This window comes from Bos javanicus, chromosome 21 (genome assembly GCF_032452875.1).
Source record: "Bos javanicus breed banteng chromosome 21, ARS-OSU_banteng_1.0, whole genome shotgun sequence".
NCBI lineage: Eukaryota > Metazoa > Chordata > Mammalia > Artiodactyla > Bovidae > Bos > Bos javanicus.
Window position 1 is genome coordinate 56,589,086 of NC_083888.1, and position 19,459 is coordinate 56,608,544.

General features: G+C 50.1%; 1 protein-coding gene across 2 annotated transcripts in view; it reads left to right on the plus strand.

The window, feature by feature from the left end:
* The window catches only part of SLC24A4 (solute carrier family 24 member 4), a 195,018-nt gene that overhangs the window by 146,200 nt on the left and 29,359 nt on the right, over positions 1–19,459 (plus strand). For both annotated transcript variants that reach the window (XM_061395136.1, XM_061395137.1), the window contains exons 11-12: positions 3,894–4,063; positions 7,519–7,723. In XM_061395136.1, the coding sequence (XP_061251120.1) occupies positions 3,894–4,063; positions 7,519–7,723 (375 nt within the window). The remainder of the gene's footprint in view (positions 1–3,893; positions 4,064–7,518; positions 7,724–19,459) is intronic.

Here is a 19,459-nt window from a genome sequence, read left to right on the forward strand (position 1 = left end):
AGTTCCACCCACGGTGTTGGTAAAGGTCTCCTTTAACCAGGAGAGAGCACCGTGGACCAGCCTCCTGAGGGGTATTTCTCTTTTATTCCTCATGGCCTTGGGCAAGTCACTGTCTCTTTTAGGTCACTTTAATTCCTAATTCCTATAGGCTCAGAGGGGACTGTTTGCCCGTGTCTGGGACACGTAGGGGCCGAAATCTATACTCCTAGGCACTCCCCCGGCCCTCACCTTGGGGTGGGTCAGGGCAGGAGATTCCTTACATGTGCACTTTGAGCAAGTGCTGGCTTAGCCAAAAAGTTCGTTCGGATTTTTCCGGAAGCTGTGTGGAAAACCCGAACAAACTTTTTGGCCAACCCACTATGTTCTGTCTTGTCTCACGTAACCCCCAGGAGGAAGGCATCTGTCGTGGGTGCTGAGTGAGGGGTGGATCTTTCCACGTGGAAGGAGGAAGGCTGCTGGGGAGAGGGTATGGGTACAGCCAGGGTCACAGGCCCACCCCTGGGGGCCCCAGGAAGGAGGCCAGCAGAGCCCGGGCCAGTGCCATGCGCCTGTTTCTTAGATGCAAGCAGCCTGCCCCAGAAGAGAGCTGTTTCGAGAACAGCCTTGCCAGGAGGAGAGGAAATGGTATGGCCGCTGTTTGGGATTTTTAGCTCCACAGACACGGCGACTCCAAGGCAGGTCCCCACCCCTCACAGTTTCTTAAGACAGAGGCTGTTCCTGGCCATCCTTGTACACAGAGATCAGGGCTCCTGGGGTCCTCTGGACCTTCATGGTGAGAGGAGCGATTCTGTTTACCAAGTCAGTGGGAGATGTCTATCCTCAGGTGCCAGCCCCAGGAACTACTTGCTGCCCCTGTGGCTGATGGAGGAGGCTGGTCCCCAGTGCCACATGTCAGGGATGTGAGCACATCCTCTTCCAGGCAAATCCAGGCTGCCCTGAGGCCACGTGGGGCCTTTCCAGGCCCTCTCTGGTGGCCCTCACTTTTGTATCCATGTCAGTAGAATTTCCCACAAGTTTATTGCTTTCCCCCAAACCTCGAAGTCCAGGACAATTTCTGGAAAATTGGAAGATTAGACACAAGACTGTCCCCTAAGGCCAAGGAAAGGAGGGGACATAGGTCTCCCTCCAGCTCTTCTCAGGGTGAATGCACTTAGATAAAAGCCAAGGAGGAAACGGGCTGGGGCAGGGCTGGGGGACGTAGGCCTGGAACTGGGGAGGCTGGAGCCCAGAGATGCAGCCCTGGATGGAGGCTGCTCCTTTCCTCTCGGGCCCATGCTCTTCAGGTCTCCTTCCTGGTCTCCTTCAGTGGGCCCCTCTCCCCAGCAGCCTTCCTCCTTCCACGTGGAGAGATCCACCCCTCACTCAGCACCCACGATAGGCGCCTTCCTCCTGGGGGCTACCTGAGACGGGACAGAACAGATTGAGTTGGCCAAAAAGTTTGTTCAGATTTTCCATTCCATCTTAAGGAAAATGCCACACGAACTTTTTGGCCGGCCCGGTACTTGCTCAGTGTGCACACAGGGTGGGGGGTGGGGTAGGCAAGCGGGGAAGTGTTTGTGACTCATTGAAGGGCACTGTCCCCTAGAAGCAGATTGACTGGGGCAGGAGATTACATCCAGGGGTGGGAGGGCCTGAGGAGAACAGGGCTTTGGGATTTTACCCTTTCTGACACTGTTGCCACAGAATCTTTCAAACTCAGAGCTCATCTCCCCTGGTCCTCAGGCTCCAGGAAGGTCACATAAACCACCCCATCCAGGGTTGTCAAAGATTGCTGGCTTATAGATGCTTTCAGGAAGACACATGCACAAAATCCTGATTTTGCTGTTTTGCAGTTTTGGTATTTCCCGTAGATATAAAATCAAACTTTTTTTAACCCAACCTCTTGACAGGAAAGGGGATGTTGCCTTTTTACCCCCCACTCCTATAAAATGCCCTTATGTACTCAAATGCTCTTAAAGATCATGTAGTTCAGCCCACCAGATCAGTGCAAGCTGGTGTTCTCTTTTGTGGGGAATAGCATCCTCCAGTTTTGTTCTGCATACAGTTTTTTTTTTTTCCCCTAAAAGTTTTACACATTTTTTTATACCACACTTCAATTCTGCTCAAGAAAGCAGAGCACAATACAGCAAGGAAAGTGTCCAGGATGGAGGCAGGCGGGCACCCTATTTCCCGCCATGGCTGGAGGTCTGGCCTTTCCTTGCTGGCTGTCTGGTGGCATTGCGCATGACCCGGTAGCCGGGGCCATTTTGACTACCAGCTGGGCTCACTGTAGGACCTTTCCAAGCTTCCCTGGCCCTGGACGCAACTTTGTCTTGGAATGGGGAGGGAGCGGGTGATACCTGGCTTTAAACTTCCGGGGCAACATGCTGACATTGGCTGGGTTACCTGCTAAGAACGTGGTGGGTGGTGCCAGGATGAGATGCCCAAGAAGCCAAGGAGGAGAGGGGCCATCCCCACGGCCAGAGGTCCCGAGCATTGAAGTCCCCCTACTAACACCCTCCTTCACGTAACCCCCGGCACCTTGGCCACCATCAAGAATGCTGCCCCAGACTCCCGGCGTTCACCGCACGCTAATCATCTCTGCAATCTCTGTTGGCCTTTGTCTCCTTAACACTTCTCCTCTTCTAAATTGTAAGTAATCTGCTTTGACCCAAGCAATAACACATGCATTTAAGAAACAAACCCACGAGTCCAATGCACGCCTCATTGGCGGTTGATATTTGTCTCCCACAAATGCATGGTCCTCCCGGCTTTGGTTCTAACCACATGCCTCCTGTCTGCTGAGCCTTGCTGCCTGTTGGGTGAGGGTGTGTGTGTCTGGTGTGCATTTGTTCGTGTTTGTGCTATTAACTCTCGCGCAGGTTTGCTCTGACTGCTCCTAGCTACCCTGATATCCAGGAAGGCACTCATCAGGAGCGGGTGACCAGTGGAGAGGGACGGGCATACCTGCTTTGGCAGCCCCTCAGAGGGGAAGGCTCCCCTGCTTCTGTGTGCTGTGTCCAGAAGGGTTTCTATTTCTGGACCCTGCTGGGCTCTGGAGTTAACTGTCAAGCTTCCTCCAGGGACTCCAGCCCAGAGCATGTTCCTGAAGGTGGCGGGGAAGGTCCAGGGACCAAGGAGATTTGTTCTTCAGCCTCATGAGTGGAAGCAAAGGGTCAGAGAGTGGCCTCCCTGCTGGAGGGTGCTGGTTTCACTGGAGACACTGGTCTTGGCCAGCAGCTCACTGTGCACCCTTCACAAGCAGGCTCCTCTCCTGGGTCTCAGTTGCATTGTCAGGGCCTGTGAGCCAGATATTTGACCTCGCTGGTACCACCTCATGGAGAACAGTTTGGAATCATAGTGTGCCAGGTGGAGATGGCTCCTCTAAGACAGAGCAGGTAGCTTCACAGGAAGCTTAGAACCAGTGCTGTTACCTCCCAGCATTTTCCCTTTAGGGGGCCCTTGTCTGTTTGTTAAGTTTTGTCTGAGTCTCTGTAAATGGTGGGGAAGAAAGGTCCCCCTCAGACTCATTGGTGAGAGGTGGCAGGGATCCAGTCCACTTTGTAGGTGGGCTGCCCCATGAGGCTTAGGTGGGAACTGAAAGACCCTTACATTTAGCCAAGACTGGACCCCAGAAGACAGGGTCATCAGTCAGCAGAGGGACTAGCCCTGGAGATGTGCATGTGGTCCTGTAAAATGGGGACCCTGGGGATCTGTTCAGTACTTGTGGGTGGTTCAGACCCAGGTGGTTCGTGCTACTAATGGGAGGATCTGCAGCCAGCCTCCCATGTGGTTACCAGCTGCTGAGACCACAGCCAAAGAAGTCTGCGCCTCCGGGGGATGTCAGTCACCCCAGCCCTGGGGTTTTGCCCTGGGGGTTCTCAGCACTAATCATGACTCTGTGCTCGATATAGTGAAGGAGGAGCCGCAGTACAACAAAAACCCAGTGGTGATGGTGGACGAGGTCATGAGCTCCAGCCCTCCCAAGTTCACCTTCCCAGAGGCGGGCTTACGCGTAATGATCACCAATAAATTTGGGCCCAGGACTCGTCTGCGGATGGCCAGCAGGATCATAATTAATGAGGTAAGTTTCCTTCAAGGCCTGTGAGATCGCATGAGCCTGAGGCCTTGGATGGGTTCCAGCACTGCAGGAAGCCCTGGCTTGTCAGTACATTTCCTGGCGTTGGGCCCGAAGTGTCCTGTGCCGGGCTGGTGTTTATCACCAGCCCGTTGAAGCAAGGAAGCCCAGACAGCACAGGCAGCAAATGATCCTATCAGGAAGGAGTTTAAGGCAGGTAGCAATCGAATACCATGTCTGCCACATTCCACTAAGTATTTTCCACTAGAGAAAGACTAATTGGAGAAAGACTGGTCTGAAGTACAGATTTTTTTTTTTAATGTTACTCAAGGCAAAAAAAAAAAAAATGAATACACATCTATTCTCTTATGGATAGAGCAACTCTAGAAGAAAACTGAAAGACTATAGAAACCTTCTGGTTTGTCTCTCTCAGCATGTGGATCCATTACCTCCTTTGTTATAACGGAAAGTGAAGTGAAAGCGAAAGTCTCTCAGTCGTGTCCAACTCTTGGCAACCCCATGGACTATACAGTTCATGGAATTCTCCAGGCCAGAATACCAGAGTAGGTAGCTGCTCACTTCTCCAGGGGATCTTCCCAACCCAGGGATCGAACCCAGGTCTCCCACAATACAGGCAGATTCTTTACCAGCTGAGCCATCAGGGAAGCCCAAGAATACTGGAGTGGGTAGCCTGTCCCTTCTCCAGCGGATCTTTGCAACCCAGGACCCGAACCACGGTCTCCTGCATTGCAGGCGGATTCTTTACTAGCTGAGCTACCAGTGTTATAACTTATGTCTCTTTTAATGCAACCTCAAGGTAGCTGCAGATTTTCTTTTTCCAAGGATAATTCTCTCTTGATTCCTATAAAGCTAGAGTCATGACCCCCTTCCCATTGCTACCATTCATACTCCTACTGAGTCATGGCCCACCTCCTTACAATTCTGTCCTTGCACAGCTGTTGCTGAGTCCAAACTAGGTCTGTTCGCCACAGGACAGGCCAATTAACTGAGAGATTATGTGTGGAAGCAATGACTAGGACATTATTTGGAAAGCGACTGATTGAGAAGATGGCAGACTAATGTCTCAATAGGACTGAGGTGGGGAGGGGGGTAGTTGAGTAGATAAAGACCTTTTTCTTACAGAAATATCCTGGAATGGCCAACGGGGGAAGAGGGGTGATGTGTTAATCAGAGGGTCAGACTCCCCTGAGGCAGGCCTTTAGGGAGAGAATGTGTTAATCTCTTCAGGAAGAGGGTCAGGGTTCCCCGAAAAGTATTAGTCACTCAGTCACGTCCAACTCTTTGCAACCCCATGGACTGCAACCTGCCAGGCTCCTCTGCCCACGAAATTCTCCAGGCAAGAATACTGGAGCTGGTGGTCATTCCCTTCTCCAAGGGCCCCATTCCCTTCTCCAGGGGATCTTCCTGGCCCAGGGTTCCCTGAAGCATGTTATTATGTATGATTATTATAACAAAAGGTGGCATTAGTGGTAAAGAACCCACCTGCTAATGCTGGAGACAAAAGAAACTCTGGTTGGAAGAGCCCTTGGTCAGGGGCGGGGAGGCATGGCAACCCTCTCCAGTATTCTTGCCTACAGAATCCCATGGACAGAGGAGCCTGGTGGGCTCCTGGTGAAAAATGTAATTTTTCAAAGGTTAAAGTCAAACAGATCCATCATGGAGTCAGAATTGGTTCTTCCCTGCAACACAGCTATTTATGGGTTTTTTGTTTTGTTTTGACTACAAGGAAGACCTTTCATTTAACCCTTTTTGGGTAGTAAAATATTATGCCTAGGCATGTGTCTCAGATCACTTTTCTCTTTTAGGCTAAATGTTGTGGACATGTTTGTAGGAAAAAAAGTTTTAGATTTCCACCCAATCCTAGACTTCATGATATAGGAGTCCCTGCCTAAAACCAATATGAAGCCAGTTAATGGTCAATTCCTCTTTCTTTGGAAAAAATAACATGCTTCCATTTTAAGTAATAATGACTTTTTTGGCCCATCTTTGTGCTTCCAGTAACCACAAGGATAAGTGTTAGGCACACAGTTCTGGAGTAATGCCTTGGGGGCCTGTGTACTGACTCTTGGTTTTCTGCTAATGTAACTGGGAAGGAGATATGTGTCCATGTATGATGATTACTACCCACAAGGTTTTAATCCTAGAGCATAAATATTTTTAAAGAGAGCCAGATAAAGATGAGCTGTGCAAAGGCAAACAGATTTTCAGAAACATGGAAACCTGTTAATTTCTTGGTATGTGGTTTCTCCCTTTCTCTGGTTTAGTAGAAACCCACTGACTTGGCTTCTGCTTGGGTGGAAAGAAGGCAGACTTGGTCAAGAGCTATAAGGAAATAGGGGAGGGAAGAGGTCTGATTGGTTCAGGGTATACCCATTACACATGGCGAAAGATTTGGACAGCAGAAGCCTTCCAAATGGCTACTAACCCTATAAGATGCTCAAATTAAAAGGGAAATGCAAATTAAAACCACAATTAGATTCCACCACACATCCACCAGAATGACTAAAATGGGAAGAATTGACAGTATCAAGCATTGACAAGAATCGGAAGCAACTGAAATTATAATCCATTTCTGGCACAAGTGTGAAATGGTTCAACTTGCACCTGCCTTATGATCTCACAATCCCACTTCTAGATAAATACCCCAGAGAAATGAGTGCATATGTCCACAAAAAGGCATGGCCATGGCATGCTTCCTGATAACCAAAAAGAAGAAATAACCCAAATGCCCATCAAGTGGCAAAGGAAATATTGTGTGTTATTCACACAGTGGAGTACTATACACCCCTGGGAAATAACAAACTACTGATTCATGCAACAATATGGATGAACCTCACAGATATTAGGTTGAGTGAGAGAAGCCAAATATAAAATAATATGTACTCTCTGAATCCATTTATAAGAAATTCAAGTTCAGGAAAAACTTAAGTGATGTGTATAAAAGTCAGAATGGGGTTACCTTAATTAATTCTGGAGAGAGGGGACCCTTAGCGAGTTGTCTGAGAGGCTGGAAATGTTCTACATCTTAATATGAATCATCACTGGACCATTGTACACAATGTAAATGCAATTTTTGCATGCTATACCTGAAATGAGATTTTTTGACTATGCAGAGCCTCTCCTGTGAATGTCTTCTGGTGGCTTGTGACCATCCACTGGGAAAGTCAGAATGATTGCTTTTATCCAGTGTCATGGGCTAGTTTGTCAGTCTGACACTAAGAAGAAACCCTGGGCTCTGACCAATACCTTTGCTGATACTGGTTCGAGTGGAAATGAGCAAACTTAGCTGGATTCTAAGGTCCTGGAGCCATTTCTCAGGCAAACCCGAAGCCAGGGGTGCTGTTCTAGAAACCCTTAAGTGCCACCTGCCTGAGGAACCAAGCAACAGGGTGCAGCTGTGTCACATGCCTGGGTGTCTGTCTTGCCTCCTGTCCACACAGAGGCAGAGGCTGATCAACTCGGCCAATGGCGTGAGCAGCAAGCCGCTTCAGAACGGGAGGCACGAGAGCATCGAGAACGGGAATGTGCCCGTGGAAAACCTGGAAGAGCCACAGCGGGACCAAGAGCCCCCACCGCAGCCCCTGCCACCTCCCCAGGAGCCAGAGCCCGTGGAGGCCGCTTTCCTGTCCCCCTTCTCCATGCCTGGTGAGTCCTGGGGGCCAGGGCTCTCGGGCCACACTGCCTGGGGCTCCAGGGTTCCAAGCCTGGGTCTTCAGGATGGTGAGCTGGACTCAGGAGGGCAGGGAGCCTGGTGTGAGGGTCCAACATTAAGTCACTCAATGAACACTTCCTCAGTGCTGAACTGTGGGTTAGAGCCGCCATAGGAGGCAGGCACTGCCCAGGGTTAGGGAGCCTGGGGTGCCAGACAGCTGGCCAAATGGAGGCCTGGGAAGTACCCCAGTAACCTGTAGTAACCGCACTCAAATGCCCAGGGCAGTGGGGCTTTCTCATGCAGTAAAGAAAAGCACATACGTTATTTTTATGGACATGCTCAGACTCTCCAGCCCTTCCAGTGTGGGCAGGCCGTTTTTCCCATGTGTTGCATATTTGCTGGGACAGGATATGCTAAAGCCACACATGATCTTTAGACAGTTACACCTTATGTGTTTGATGATAACTCCTACCTATAAGTAAGTTAGAGTCGATGTGGCTGTGGCCCAGGCCTGAGTGTCCTCCCATCTCATTGGATGGGCCCAGTGTCATATGACTGCCAGCTCCTCGCTGACCTCACCTCTGCTCCAGCCACACTGGCCTCCTAACTGTCCTTCTCAGAAAGTAGCAGATATGCTCCAGCCCAGGACCTTTGCACTTGCCCTTTGTTGAAATGCGCTCTGTTCTGCTACCTGTATCACTCACTTCCTTCCCTTCCTCGGGTCTCTGCTTAAATGTCACCTTCTCAGTGTGGCCTTCTCTGACCACCCTAACCTAAGTATTTTGAATATATATATCTTTTATCTTGTGTGTCTCCCTGGCTAAAAAATCAGCTCCGTGCCAGCAGGTATCTTTGTCTATTTCATTCGCTGTTGTATCCCCAGTGCCCAAGCTTGACACATAGTAGGTGCTTAGTAGATGTCCATCAAGTGAATGATTTCAGGAATGTGTGTGAGAGGATCCCCAGACACACCCAATCTGTCTTCATCTTTAGCCATAATCCTCTGCAGTCCACGATGGGAAATAAAGGCCTGAGCTCTTTAGCCCCATCTCGGAGGTTTTTTCTTGGTGTCCTGCCATCCTGAATGGCAACAGAATTCCAAGATTTTCAAGTCCAAAACTTGATGTTTTTCCAAAAAGATTTCTGTGTTTAACAACAGGCTCACAGATGGCACCTGATTTGGGAGATGGCTTGGGGTGGGGAGAGGAGAGGAGAGGCAGTATGGTCCCAGGGAAGAAGATGCAAGTACAGTCCAGGAAACAGACTGCCTTGCTGGGGGTTCAGACTGAGAAGAAGCTACCCTTTGGGGGTTCTGTTCTCCAGCCCCAGGAGGTGGATGGAATCCCTGTTTTACAGATGTGGGGCCTCACAGGGTCATCACCACCACCCCCTACTGCCGCTTCATCTAGATGCTGTTCCTGACCCTGCTTATTGTCCAGAGCTCTGCAGGAAACCAGAGAAGGGACCTGCCCTTTGGGGCAGCTGCCGTTCTGTAAAGGGAGGCAGCCTCATGTAAGGGCAACTCATCTTTCCATCTCCTTGAAGCTTTGAGTTTGGCAGGACTGAATTGGGTGGTCCCTGGGGCCAACCACCCCCTCCTCTCATCCTGGTGCCAGAATCTGATGCTCCTTAGACAAGTGGCTTGTGGGAAACCAGGTCTAGCTCCCTGCAGGGACTCTGGGCAGGTCACCTCCTGAGGGGAGGAGCTCAGAATGCTGTTCTCTTACAAGGGCTGGGACCAGATCACTCCCGGGTTCTCTGCACCCACGAACCCTTTCCCAGGGAGCTCCGCCTTTCCTGGCGGGTGGGAACTTCCTGTTGAAATTGGTTCCACATTCCTCTTCAAGCCAGAGGCTCTGGGACATTCCCCTGGGCTGGCCCTCAGCAGAGCTTCCGCCCAGGGCTCGCCTCTGGAATGGGCCGGGGCTTCCTGTGTCCCTGCGGAAGCTCCCTTTGTGTCCCTGCGGAAGCTCCCTTTGTGTTCCTGCGGAAGTGTTTCCAGGTGGCGCCCTGGGAAACCGCAAGTACTTCCTCTCCATCTCCTCTAACCTCAATGTGAGAAGCGGGGGCGGGGGAACGGGGTTGTGTGGCTGCTGCCTGTTTAGGTGTGTCCAGCAGCCAAGGGAAATTGAGGCCAGTGTGGACAGGAGTTCACAGGAATGTGGAGCCAGGCAGCGGGACACAGCACCTGTGAGAGATTCCGCATTGCCAGCTGCAGGCCCTCCGTCCACCCACTCATCCCCATCATCTTTTCAGCTCGTCTCTGGTTGTGGCTCAGTGGTCAAGACTCCGCCTGCAGTGCAAGAGACTTGGTGGAGACATGGGTTTGATCCCTAGGTTGGGAAGATCCCCTGGAGAAGGAAATGGCAACCCGACTCCAGTATTCTTGCCTGGGAAATCCTACGGACAAAGGAGCCTGGTGGGCAACAGTTCATGGGGTTGCAAAGAGTTGGACACGACTGAGCAACTAAACAACTGGTTGTGGAAACACAATGATCTGAGACCGTGGGGATGCCCTGAGGGGCTTTAGGGGCGGGTGGAGCTAGTGGTCTCCTAAACTGGGGTCCAGGAAGGAAGCTGGGGCCAGGGGAGGGATAAGGGGCGGGGCACTGGGAAGAGGGGAGGATCTGTTCCACTCAGAACTAGCGTGGCTGCAGGTATCAAGGAGTGAGCCCAGGCTGTCTGGTGTGCAGCTCTTCTGTGTGGTTGGGGACAGGCTGGGAGGCAGGGGCTGGAGGCTAGAAGTCCTGGGTTGGAATCTTGGTTCTACTGCTCACCAGCTCTGTGACTCTTTCATCTCCTAAACCTCAGTTCCTCATCCACAAAATGGGATGAAGGCATTCTCTGTAAGCAGTACAGAGGTCTTTATTCACCCCTTCTGTGTGACACACGGGTGCTCAGTAAGTGTTCGTTTGGATGACATGCCTGCATGTTAAGTCGCTTCAGTCATGTCCCACTCTTTGCAACCCTATGGATTGTAGCCCACCAAGCTCCTCTGTCCATGGGATTCTCCAAGCAGGAATACTGGAGTGGATTGTCATTTCCTACTGCACAGGATTTTCCCGACCCAGAGATCAAACCTGTGTCTATTATGTCTCCTGCATTGGTAGGTATGTTCTTTATCACTAGGGCCACCTGGGATGACAACCTGCTTTAATCACATGGTTTCTCTTATACCCGGTTTCTCACGCTCTCTCCTGCTTGGACCATAAACAATGTTCTAGAAAGTTCATGGGAGTCAGAATCCCTGGAGGTCTGGCACCGTGGTCATTCCCAGAGTCAGGAAGAGGGAACTGGTGATGAACAGGGAGGCCTGGCGTGCTGCGATTCATGGGGTCGCAAAGAGTCGGACACGACTGAGCGACTGATCTGATCTGATCTGATGCTATCCACCTGTTTTGTGCCAGGCACTGGGCTTCAGGTACTTTGCAGACAAGATGATTATTTCAGTCAGTAAATATTTGGGTACCAGACTCTTCTGGGCCTTGGTGATCCAGGTAGAAACAGGACACCCTGGATTCTGGGAGCTTCCAGGCGTACGGGTTAAATCTGAGCAGATGATTGCATGATACATTTTATGTATCATCTCCTGCCCTCACCACACAGCTGAAGGGTGGAGATGGTGGAAATGCCAGCCCATAGCCCCTGGGCTCTGCCCACCCACATGATATGTCACTGGGCTTGTAGACCAGAGCCCGAGGGCACCCAGCCACAGCCTGTCTCGGGTGCCCGCCTGGTCTGATGCTGGATTTACATCTACACCCAGTGCAGCTGTGCCCACTTCAGGCCACAGAGGCTGGTAATTGGGCATCCTGGGCTAGCTGTTGGCGGGGAGAGAGGAAAAGGGGGAGGAACTCCTTCTCCCATGAGAACTGTGGTCTGCAGCACAGGCATTGCCCTGCAGTGGCCAGACAGTGACCCTGAGCCCCAGTCTGGCTGGAGAGAACCCTTAATACATGCTGTTTGTGGCTGATGTACTGTCTGGGACATTCTCCTGCCCCATGGGCCACACCCTTGCCCTCCAACTGGACTCCTCCTGCTCCCATAAGGGTAAGGAAATCACATCTTGTGTCCGGTATCCTGGCGCTTGTGTCCATCATTATTATAAGTGGCCGCATCTACTGGGGTCTTGTGTGTCAGGCATTGAATGAAAAATAGGGAATTCTTACAGGGCTCTTCTGGAGCTTCTGTGTGCCATGTCCTGTTCTAAGAGCTTTACATGTATTCCCTCATTTAATCCTCATGACAACACATAAGGTGGGGACGATGATCATCTCCAGTTTATGGAGAAGGAAAGGGAAGCATAGAGAGGTTCAGTGACTTGCCCACTGTCACCCAGCTACTAAGTGGAAATCAAGGGTTTCCAACCTGGGTGGCCCAGGCTAACCACTCTCTCTTTGTACCGTGCATTTTCATTCCATCCTTGCATCTATCTTGAGAAGGAGGCATTACCATTATCCCCATTTTACAGAGAGGGAAACTGAGGCTCCAAGAGGAGACTTCCCAAGTCACACAGCTATTATGTGGGGAGCCACCCTTCCACCCTGAGCTTCCTGATCTACAAACGCCATCCCGGGCCGGTACAGTCAGGAGCAGAAATCTAGGCCCTTTGGAGGTTCTTAAACCGTGTGTATGTTAGTCACTCAGTCATGTCTGAGTCTTTGTGACCCCATGGACTGTAACACACCAGGCTCCTCTGTCCATGGAATTTTCCAGTCAAGAATACTGGAGTAGATATTTCCTTCTCCAGGGAATCTTCCTGACCCAGGGATTGAACCCAGGTCTCCTGCATTGCAGGCAGATTCTTTACCATTTGAGCCACCAGGAAAGCCGTTGAATGGTAACAGGAGGTGAAGTTTACTGAGTGCTTCCTATGGACCGGGCAGGGTGGTTCACACATGCACTCATTAAGTCCTCAGGACCACCCTGGAGGGTGGGTACTGTTATCCCCATTTCCCAGGTGAAGAAGCTGAGGCTCAGAGAGGTTTAGTTGCCCACGATCACACAGGAAGAAGGGACAGCACCCCACACTGGCATTTTCACCCCAGACGTGCTTAAGGGACAATACTGTGGCCAACCAGTGGATTCTTCTGCGTTCTTCCTGTGGAGTCCTTAAGAAAATGCTTGTCTCTGTCCATGGTGTCTTCTAGCTGGTACGTAGGTACCAAGGAACTTGTCTGTGTTAAGAAACCATGTTGAATTGAGTTTGAATTATAGGCCTTTGGGGACCTGGCATGCTCTCTTCAGTCCTCGGATGACACAGCTAAACATCTTGTTCATCAGAAAACTCAGCACAAGCCATCTGAAGATTTCAGGAAGTTTCTAGAATGTCTTCTCCCCGCCCCATCCCCATCTTCCTCTGTCCTACACGGAACTAGAGAGCCGTGCTGGCTGGGAGGAGAGGCTGCTTAGTCTCTCTGAGCCCAGTAAAGGGGACTGCAGCAATGGAGCTCTAGAAAACTCTGCCCTGCTCTTTCCTCTCAGCCGCTCGGCGTGGCTGGGAGCACAGAGGAGAAGCTGCTGCTGCCACGGGCTCACGTACATGTGAAATTCCACACCCAATTTCTGCCTGCTCCAGGCCCCCAGAGGCACACGGCACTTCACGGTAAAAATGAGTTGTTCTTGCCTAGTTCGTGGGAGCCGCCAGAGAAATCACACAGTCGGTAGACTGTCTCGTAAGTCAAGGTCAGGATTTCAAAGAAGTGGCCTTGTCAGTCACTGTGGAGCCCTGAGGTGTCAGCTCACACCTAATTAGAACAAACACTGGCTGAGCACTGTAATTTCTTAATATAACAGCTTTATTGAAGTGTAATTTACTTGCCGTAATAGTCACACCTTTGAAGTACACAGTTGAGTGGTTTTTCATCTACTCACAAAGTTGTGCAACCGTTACCACAATCGGTTTTCTTTAGCACCTCCAAAGGAGCCCCCTACTTGCTAGCAATTATTCTCCGTCCCCACCCCACCCCCATCTCCTGGCAACTGCTAACTCTGTCTCTTTGGGTTTATCTACTCTGGATATTTTATATAAATGGAATCATTAAATAAGTGGCCTTTTGTGTCTGCCTTCTTTGTTGTTGTTCTTCAGCTGCTCGGTCATGTCCGACTCTTTGTGACCCCGTGGACCGCAGCACACCAGGCTTCCCTGTCCTTCTCTGTCTCCCAGAGTGTGCCTTCTTAGCATGTTTTCAGGGTTCATCCGCATTGTGGCATGCGTTGGTCCTTTGTTTCTTTTTCATGACTGAATAATATTCCATTGTATGGATGTACCCCATACTGTACCCCATCAGTACACTGATGATGTACTCCATCAGTGGGTGAACAATTGGATTATTTCCGTTTTCTGGTGATAAGTGGTTTATAAAAACAGCTGCTAAAGCATAATAGAGAAAGAGGGTTTTTTTGGAGAGGGTTGTTTTTAATATAAATGAAAGCAACATTCCTCTGAATTCTCTGTGGTTAACAACAGATGGTCTCTGAATGATCTCTGAATGCTATGGTTAAAAGCAATCTGGGGAATTTTAGACCAACTTCTTGTTTTCAAAAGCAAAAAACTGAGGGGCCGGGGCTTGCCCAGGGGTCAGTATTGACCAGATGGAACCAGGCATCTGGGCCACATGCCCTGGAATCTACTCTGTGATCACCCCACAGCCAGACCAGCGCAGTCCAAACTGGGAGGTGGGAGGTGAAGGGGCTCAGGACCTGTCATGAGCTGGGCATGTGCTGGGGGCCTGAAGTGTCTATGGATGCTGGCAACAGAAGCCCACGTGAGCTTCCTTTGAGATAAAAGGGGATCTTAGTTATCATAAGGATATAGGGGTGTGTTGTGGATCCCACAAACAGTTGGACTCACCCAGGGGCTAGACTCAGGGCCTTCATGCGTGTTGAGGCTCTTCCTGGCTCTTGTCTTCCTTTCACGTGCCTGCCTGTCTCATTCTGCTCCTTGGCTGTGGACTAGCTTTTCTCAAATCCACCGTCAGTGCCCATGGCAGACCGTGGCCTCCCACTGGCCCCAGACTGACTTCTGCCATTTCCTGCCTCCCTCAGTTGGTTGCCTAGGGTTGCGTCTGAATTGCAGAGTCCTAAAGGGGAGAATGCTATCAGCCCAGAGGTCAGGGGCCCACCCCTAGTCAGTAGCCATGCTGGCCAGCGTGGCTTTGGTGGCCCCTGGGAGGGCTGTTTGGAGAGAAGAGATGCTGAGCACACGCGCCCTCACCCCTTGTAGGTCTATGACTGGTGCCTCGGGCGTTATCAGGAGATGATGGATGCTGATCGCTGATGTGGGAGGAATAGAATTGATAGACCTAGTAGGTGGGTCCCTTACGCAGTGGTGGGAAGGACACTCCAGGCTGGGTACCAGCAATGACTCCCGCTGAACCGGCTGCCACCACCTCTCCCAGAATTGAGGAGGTGGGGAACTGGGATGTGCTGAAATATTCAAAAACTCACTGTCAGTCACGACCCAGGGACCAGGAGGCCACTGCCACAGCTAGGCTGCCACCAGCAGCCGCCACCGGGATGCTGGTCAGGCCTGAGAAGGCATCCCTGGTGCCCATTCAGCTAGCTCCTGGGCAGGAATGCGCCGCTGTAGCCAAAACAGAATCCCCAGAGGCCTGTTTCACAGCAGTGCTTCAAAAGCAGCAGAAAGGTGGCCCAGCCCCTCCTCAGTCTGTTTTTCAAAATAAGGAGCCCAATTTGAGTCTAGAACTTCAATTGCAAGGGAGTCTGGGAAGTGCTCTATGGACACCCTAGGAGGAGGTTGGCATGGGGGCTGCTGAGGCCCAGCTCAGCATGTCCACTCCCATGGGAGCTGCAGGGATGCCTGGAAAAAAGCAGTGAAACTAATCTTTACTGATGACTTAGACCAGAGCAGACCTGGTGAGGGGCTCATGTGGCTTCCAGTTGCATAGTGACGCAGAGGAGGGGGCTGAGCCCTGACCTATGGCTTGGCAGACACGTTCTTCATGGAGCTTGGGCCACACACACCTTATTATTTGGTGCTTAGAGTCTGCACACAGCCCTGCTTGCGTGTCTGGTGTGGTCCCCATTTCCCAGGTAACTGCACACAGGTTAATAAGGGCCTCGGGCAGGGCTGGTACCCCAGGTCTGCCTGACCCCTGAGGGCTGTCCTCGGCCTTGTTCCAGTGTTGACTTTGGCCAGGAGGGCACTCTGCCAGGCTGGAGTGTGTGCTCTGGAATACAGGGCAGCAGGAAGGAAGGAGAGGAGGCGGCCAGCTGCTGGGTCTATGTGGTTTGTAAGCACTGGGAGCCCACAGGCCTGCCCTGGATGTTTGCTGGATGTTTAAGGTGAGAGGGCCTGCCGTTGGGCCCGTCAAGCGTTCCTGACTCTTATTTCACTCTCCAGGGCCTCCAGACTCAGGGTGCAACCTTCAGAGGCAGGATGGTCAGCTTCATACTTCTTGCCTTTCTTTTGTTTCCTCGTAGATCCCCGGGGTGGGTGAGACGGGGGAAGTTACCACGTCACAGCTGAGGACGGGGTGGCTCAGAGAGGTTGAAGATCCACCCACTGCCACACAGTCACGAGTGACAGAGGACAGAACAGCTCACTGGCCACAAGCCTTGAGGTTCCTGTGGTGGAGTGCAGAGCTGGCCGTAGCTTGAGGTCATCAATAGGATAAGAGAGGCGACTCACTGACCTCAGCTCTGGGACCCACTGACATCCAGTCCAGAAGCTTGACTTGGTGGGGGCTGTGGACATGGATGCAGAGCTGGGGTAAGGGTCTCTGGGGTCTGCGCCCGCTGAGGGAACTCTGAGCCTGGCTTCTGTGTTGACCAGGGGGTCCTGGACTGCATGTCTGGTTCTCTCCCCCTTTTCCAAGAGGAGGAACACTTCTTGGGGAAGCATGAACAGGGTCCCAGAGGCTGAACCATGGCACCTGACTGCTGTGAGAGCGGGAGACCAAGCCAAGGCTGCCTCCCTGGGGACGGCCTTTCACAGCCCCCCACAAGCTCTCCAGGCTCTACAGTGAGCTGCCAGGGCGTCTCTTACTGGGCCTTTGGTCCCTGTGCACTCAGGCCTGACTGCCCACGTCTCCATGTCAGCCCCCAGCAGGTCCTGCCTCTGACCTCACTGAAGCCTCTTGTTTTCTCTCACACGCTCCCCTTCTGTCTTCCCCTTCCTCCCAAACCTCAGCTTGGCAGCTTAGCTTAATTACAACCCTGATCTTATCTACTTCCCACAGGGTCCCCCCCCTTGTTTCTCTAGTCCCCTTAGGCTCAAAACCAGCATTCAACATGGTGTCATTCAGAGGCTTTGGTATTAGTCTGCCACTTCCTAGCTATGTGACCTTGGGCTAGACAGCTTACTTCTTGAAACCTGTTTTCAGTTCAGTTCAGTCGCTCAGTTGTGTCTCTTTGCGACCCCATAGACTGCAGCACGCCAGGCCTCCCTGTCTATCACCAACTCCCAGAGTTTACTCAAACTCATGTTCATTGAGTTGGTGATGCCATCCAACCATCTCATCCTCTGTTGTCCCCTTCTCCTCCCGCCTTCAATCTTTCCCAGCATCAGGGTCTTAAACCTGTTTTAGTTTCCATAAAAGCACCCAACCCTGTGCTTGACAGTGGTAGGTACTCAGTAAGTGGAACTTAATTAACCATTATTATCAACAAAAGCTAAAATTTAGTGCATACTCTGCACCAAGTGTGGGCTAAATGCATCTCATGTGTTGGCTCATTTTAGTCTCACAATAGCACTGTGTGGTAAGAGCTGTTGTTATCCCCATTTCACAGTTTAGGAAACTGAGATGCCCAGAGGCTAAACACTTTTCCAAGGTCACAGAGGTAGAATATGCCGGAGCTTGGGTTTGAACCTGGCAATCTAACTATCATTAACTGTGAAGTTTCTGTGCCCCTCAGAGAGCAATCAGTTTAATGGTAAGCCTAAGGATAAAACAAAAATGTATTAGAAGTAACTAAAAATTGATGGTAAGATTCATTCATCCCCAAGGAATAAGAAAACTTTAATGGTTCCCCTACTTAAGAGGATTTTTCTGTTTAGATCACAGCCATGAGCTAAAAGTGTAAGGCTCTAATCTGACAGTTGATGACGCTGTCCACCAGTGGGCAGCAAAAGGACTTTTACAGGCTTTGAAATCATGGGACTCAGAGAACAGGCAAGTAGTATAGCACAGAGGACTCAAGATTTAGGCTCTAAAGACCTGCATTCAAGTCCTGGTACTGCCTCTGAGCTTGTGAGGTTTAAGTCACTGAACACCAAACCTTACCTGTGAAGTGGGGAGAATATCTCCCCCAAGTTGATATGAAAAATAGTGTTTGTGAAAACCACCTCCAAAATGTGTGAGACACAACACAAATGTTGAATAATGGTGACAGGACTGTTCGTTAACCCATCCCTGACAATGCTCCACCCTCGACTGCATCCCCTTACCTCCCCACAAGGACCAGCTCAGAGGTCACCGGCCGGGCATGCAGGGTCTGTTTGTGGCTCTGCCACTAACTTTCTGTGAGGTTTAGGCAGTTCATTAACCTTCATGGGACTTGGTTTTCCTCTTTATAAACAGTTAACCAAGTGAGATTTATCTCGGGAATGCAAGGTTGGTTCAACATGTGAAAAACAATAAGACACGCTGTATTATTAGAATAAAGGCCAAAAATTGCACAATCATCTCAACAGACATGGAAAAAGCATTGGTCAAAATCCAACACCCTTTCTTAACGGGGGAAAAACAATCTAGGAATAGCGTGAATTTCCTCAATCTGATAAAGGGCATCTACAAACACCCCCAAATTAATGTCATATTTAGTGGTGAAAGACGGAAAACCTTCCCCCTAAGATTAGAAACAAGACAGCTCTTACCTCTTCTATTCAGCTTTGTGCTGGAGGTTCTATCCAGGGTAAATAGGCAAGAAAAAAACAAAAAGCATTCAATTTGGAAAGGAGGAAGTAAAAGTGTGTTCATAGATGACATGATCTTATATACAGAAAATCCTAGGGAATCTACCAAAAAACAAAAAACAACCGTTAGAATTAATAAACTTGCAGGCTTCAAAGTCAATATACAAAATTCAGCTCTATTTCTATCCATTAACAATATGAAAAATGAATGTAAGAAACTTCATTTATAATGCAATCAAAAAGCAATGAAGTACTTAGGGATAAATTTAACAAAAATAGAACAAGACTTGTACACTGAACACTATAAAACATTATTGAAAGAAATGAAAGGAGATCTAAATAAATGGAAAAACATCCTAAGTTTATGCTTGAAAGATTTAAAATTTTTAAGGTGGTAATAGTCCTCAAATTGATCTATAGATTTCATGCAATCATTGTGAAAATCCATGCTAGATTTGGGGGGGGGGTTGTTTGTTTTTTTCTTTTTGCAGAAATTGACAAGCTGATCCTAAAATTCCCATGGAAATACAGGGGACCCAGAATAGCCAAAACAATCTTGAACAAAATTGAAAGACTTCCTGACTTCAAAACTTATTACAAAGAAATAATCATCAAGACTGCCTGATAGTGGCATGGGATAGAAATAGAGCTCAATGAACTAGAACTGGGAGTCCAGAAATATGCCCAGACATTGCAGGAGATGCAGGAGACATGTGTTCAAACCCTGAGTCAGGAAGATCCCCTGGAGGAGGAAATGGCAATCCACTCTGGTATTCTTGCTTAAAATATCCCATGGACAGAGGAGCCTGGCAGGTTACAGTCATGGGGTCACAAAGAGTTGGACACAACT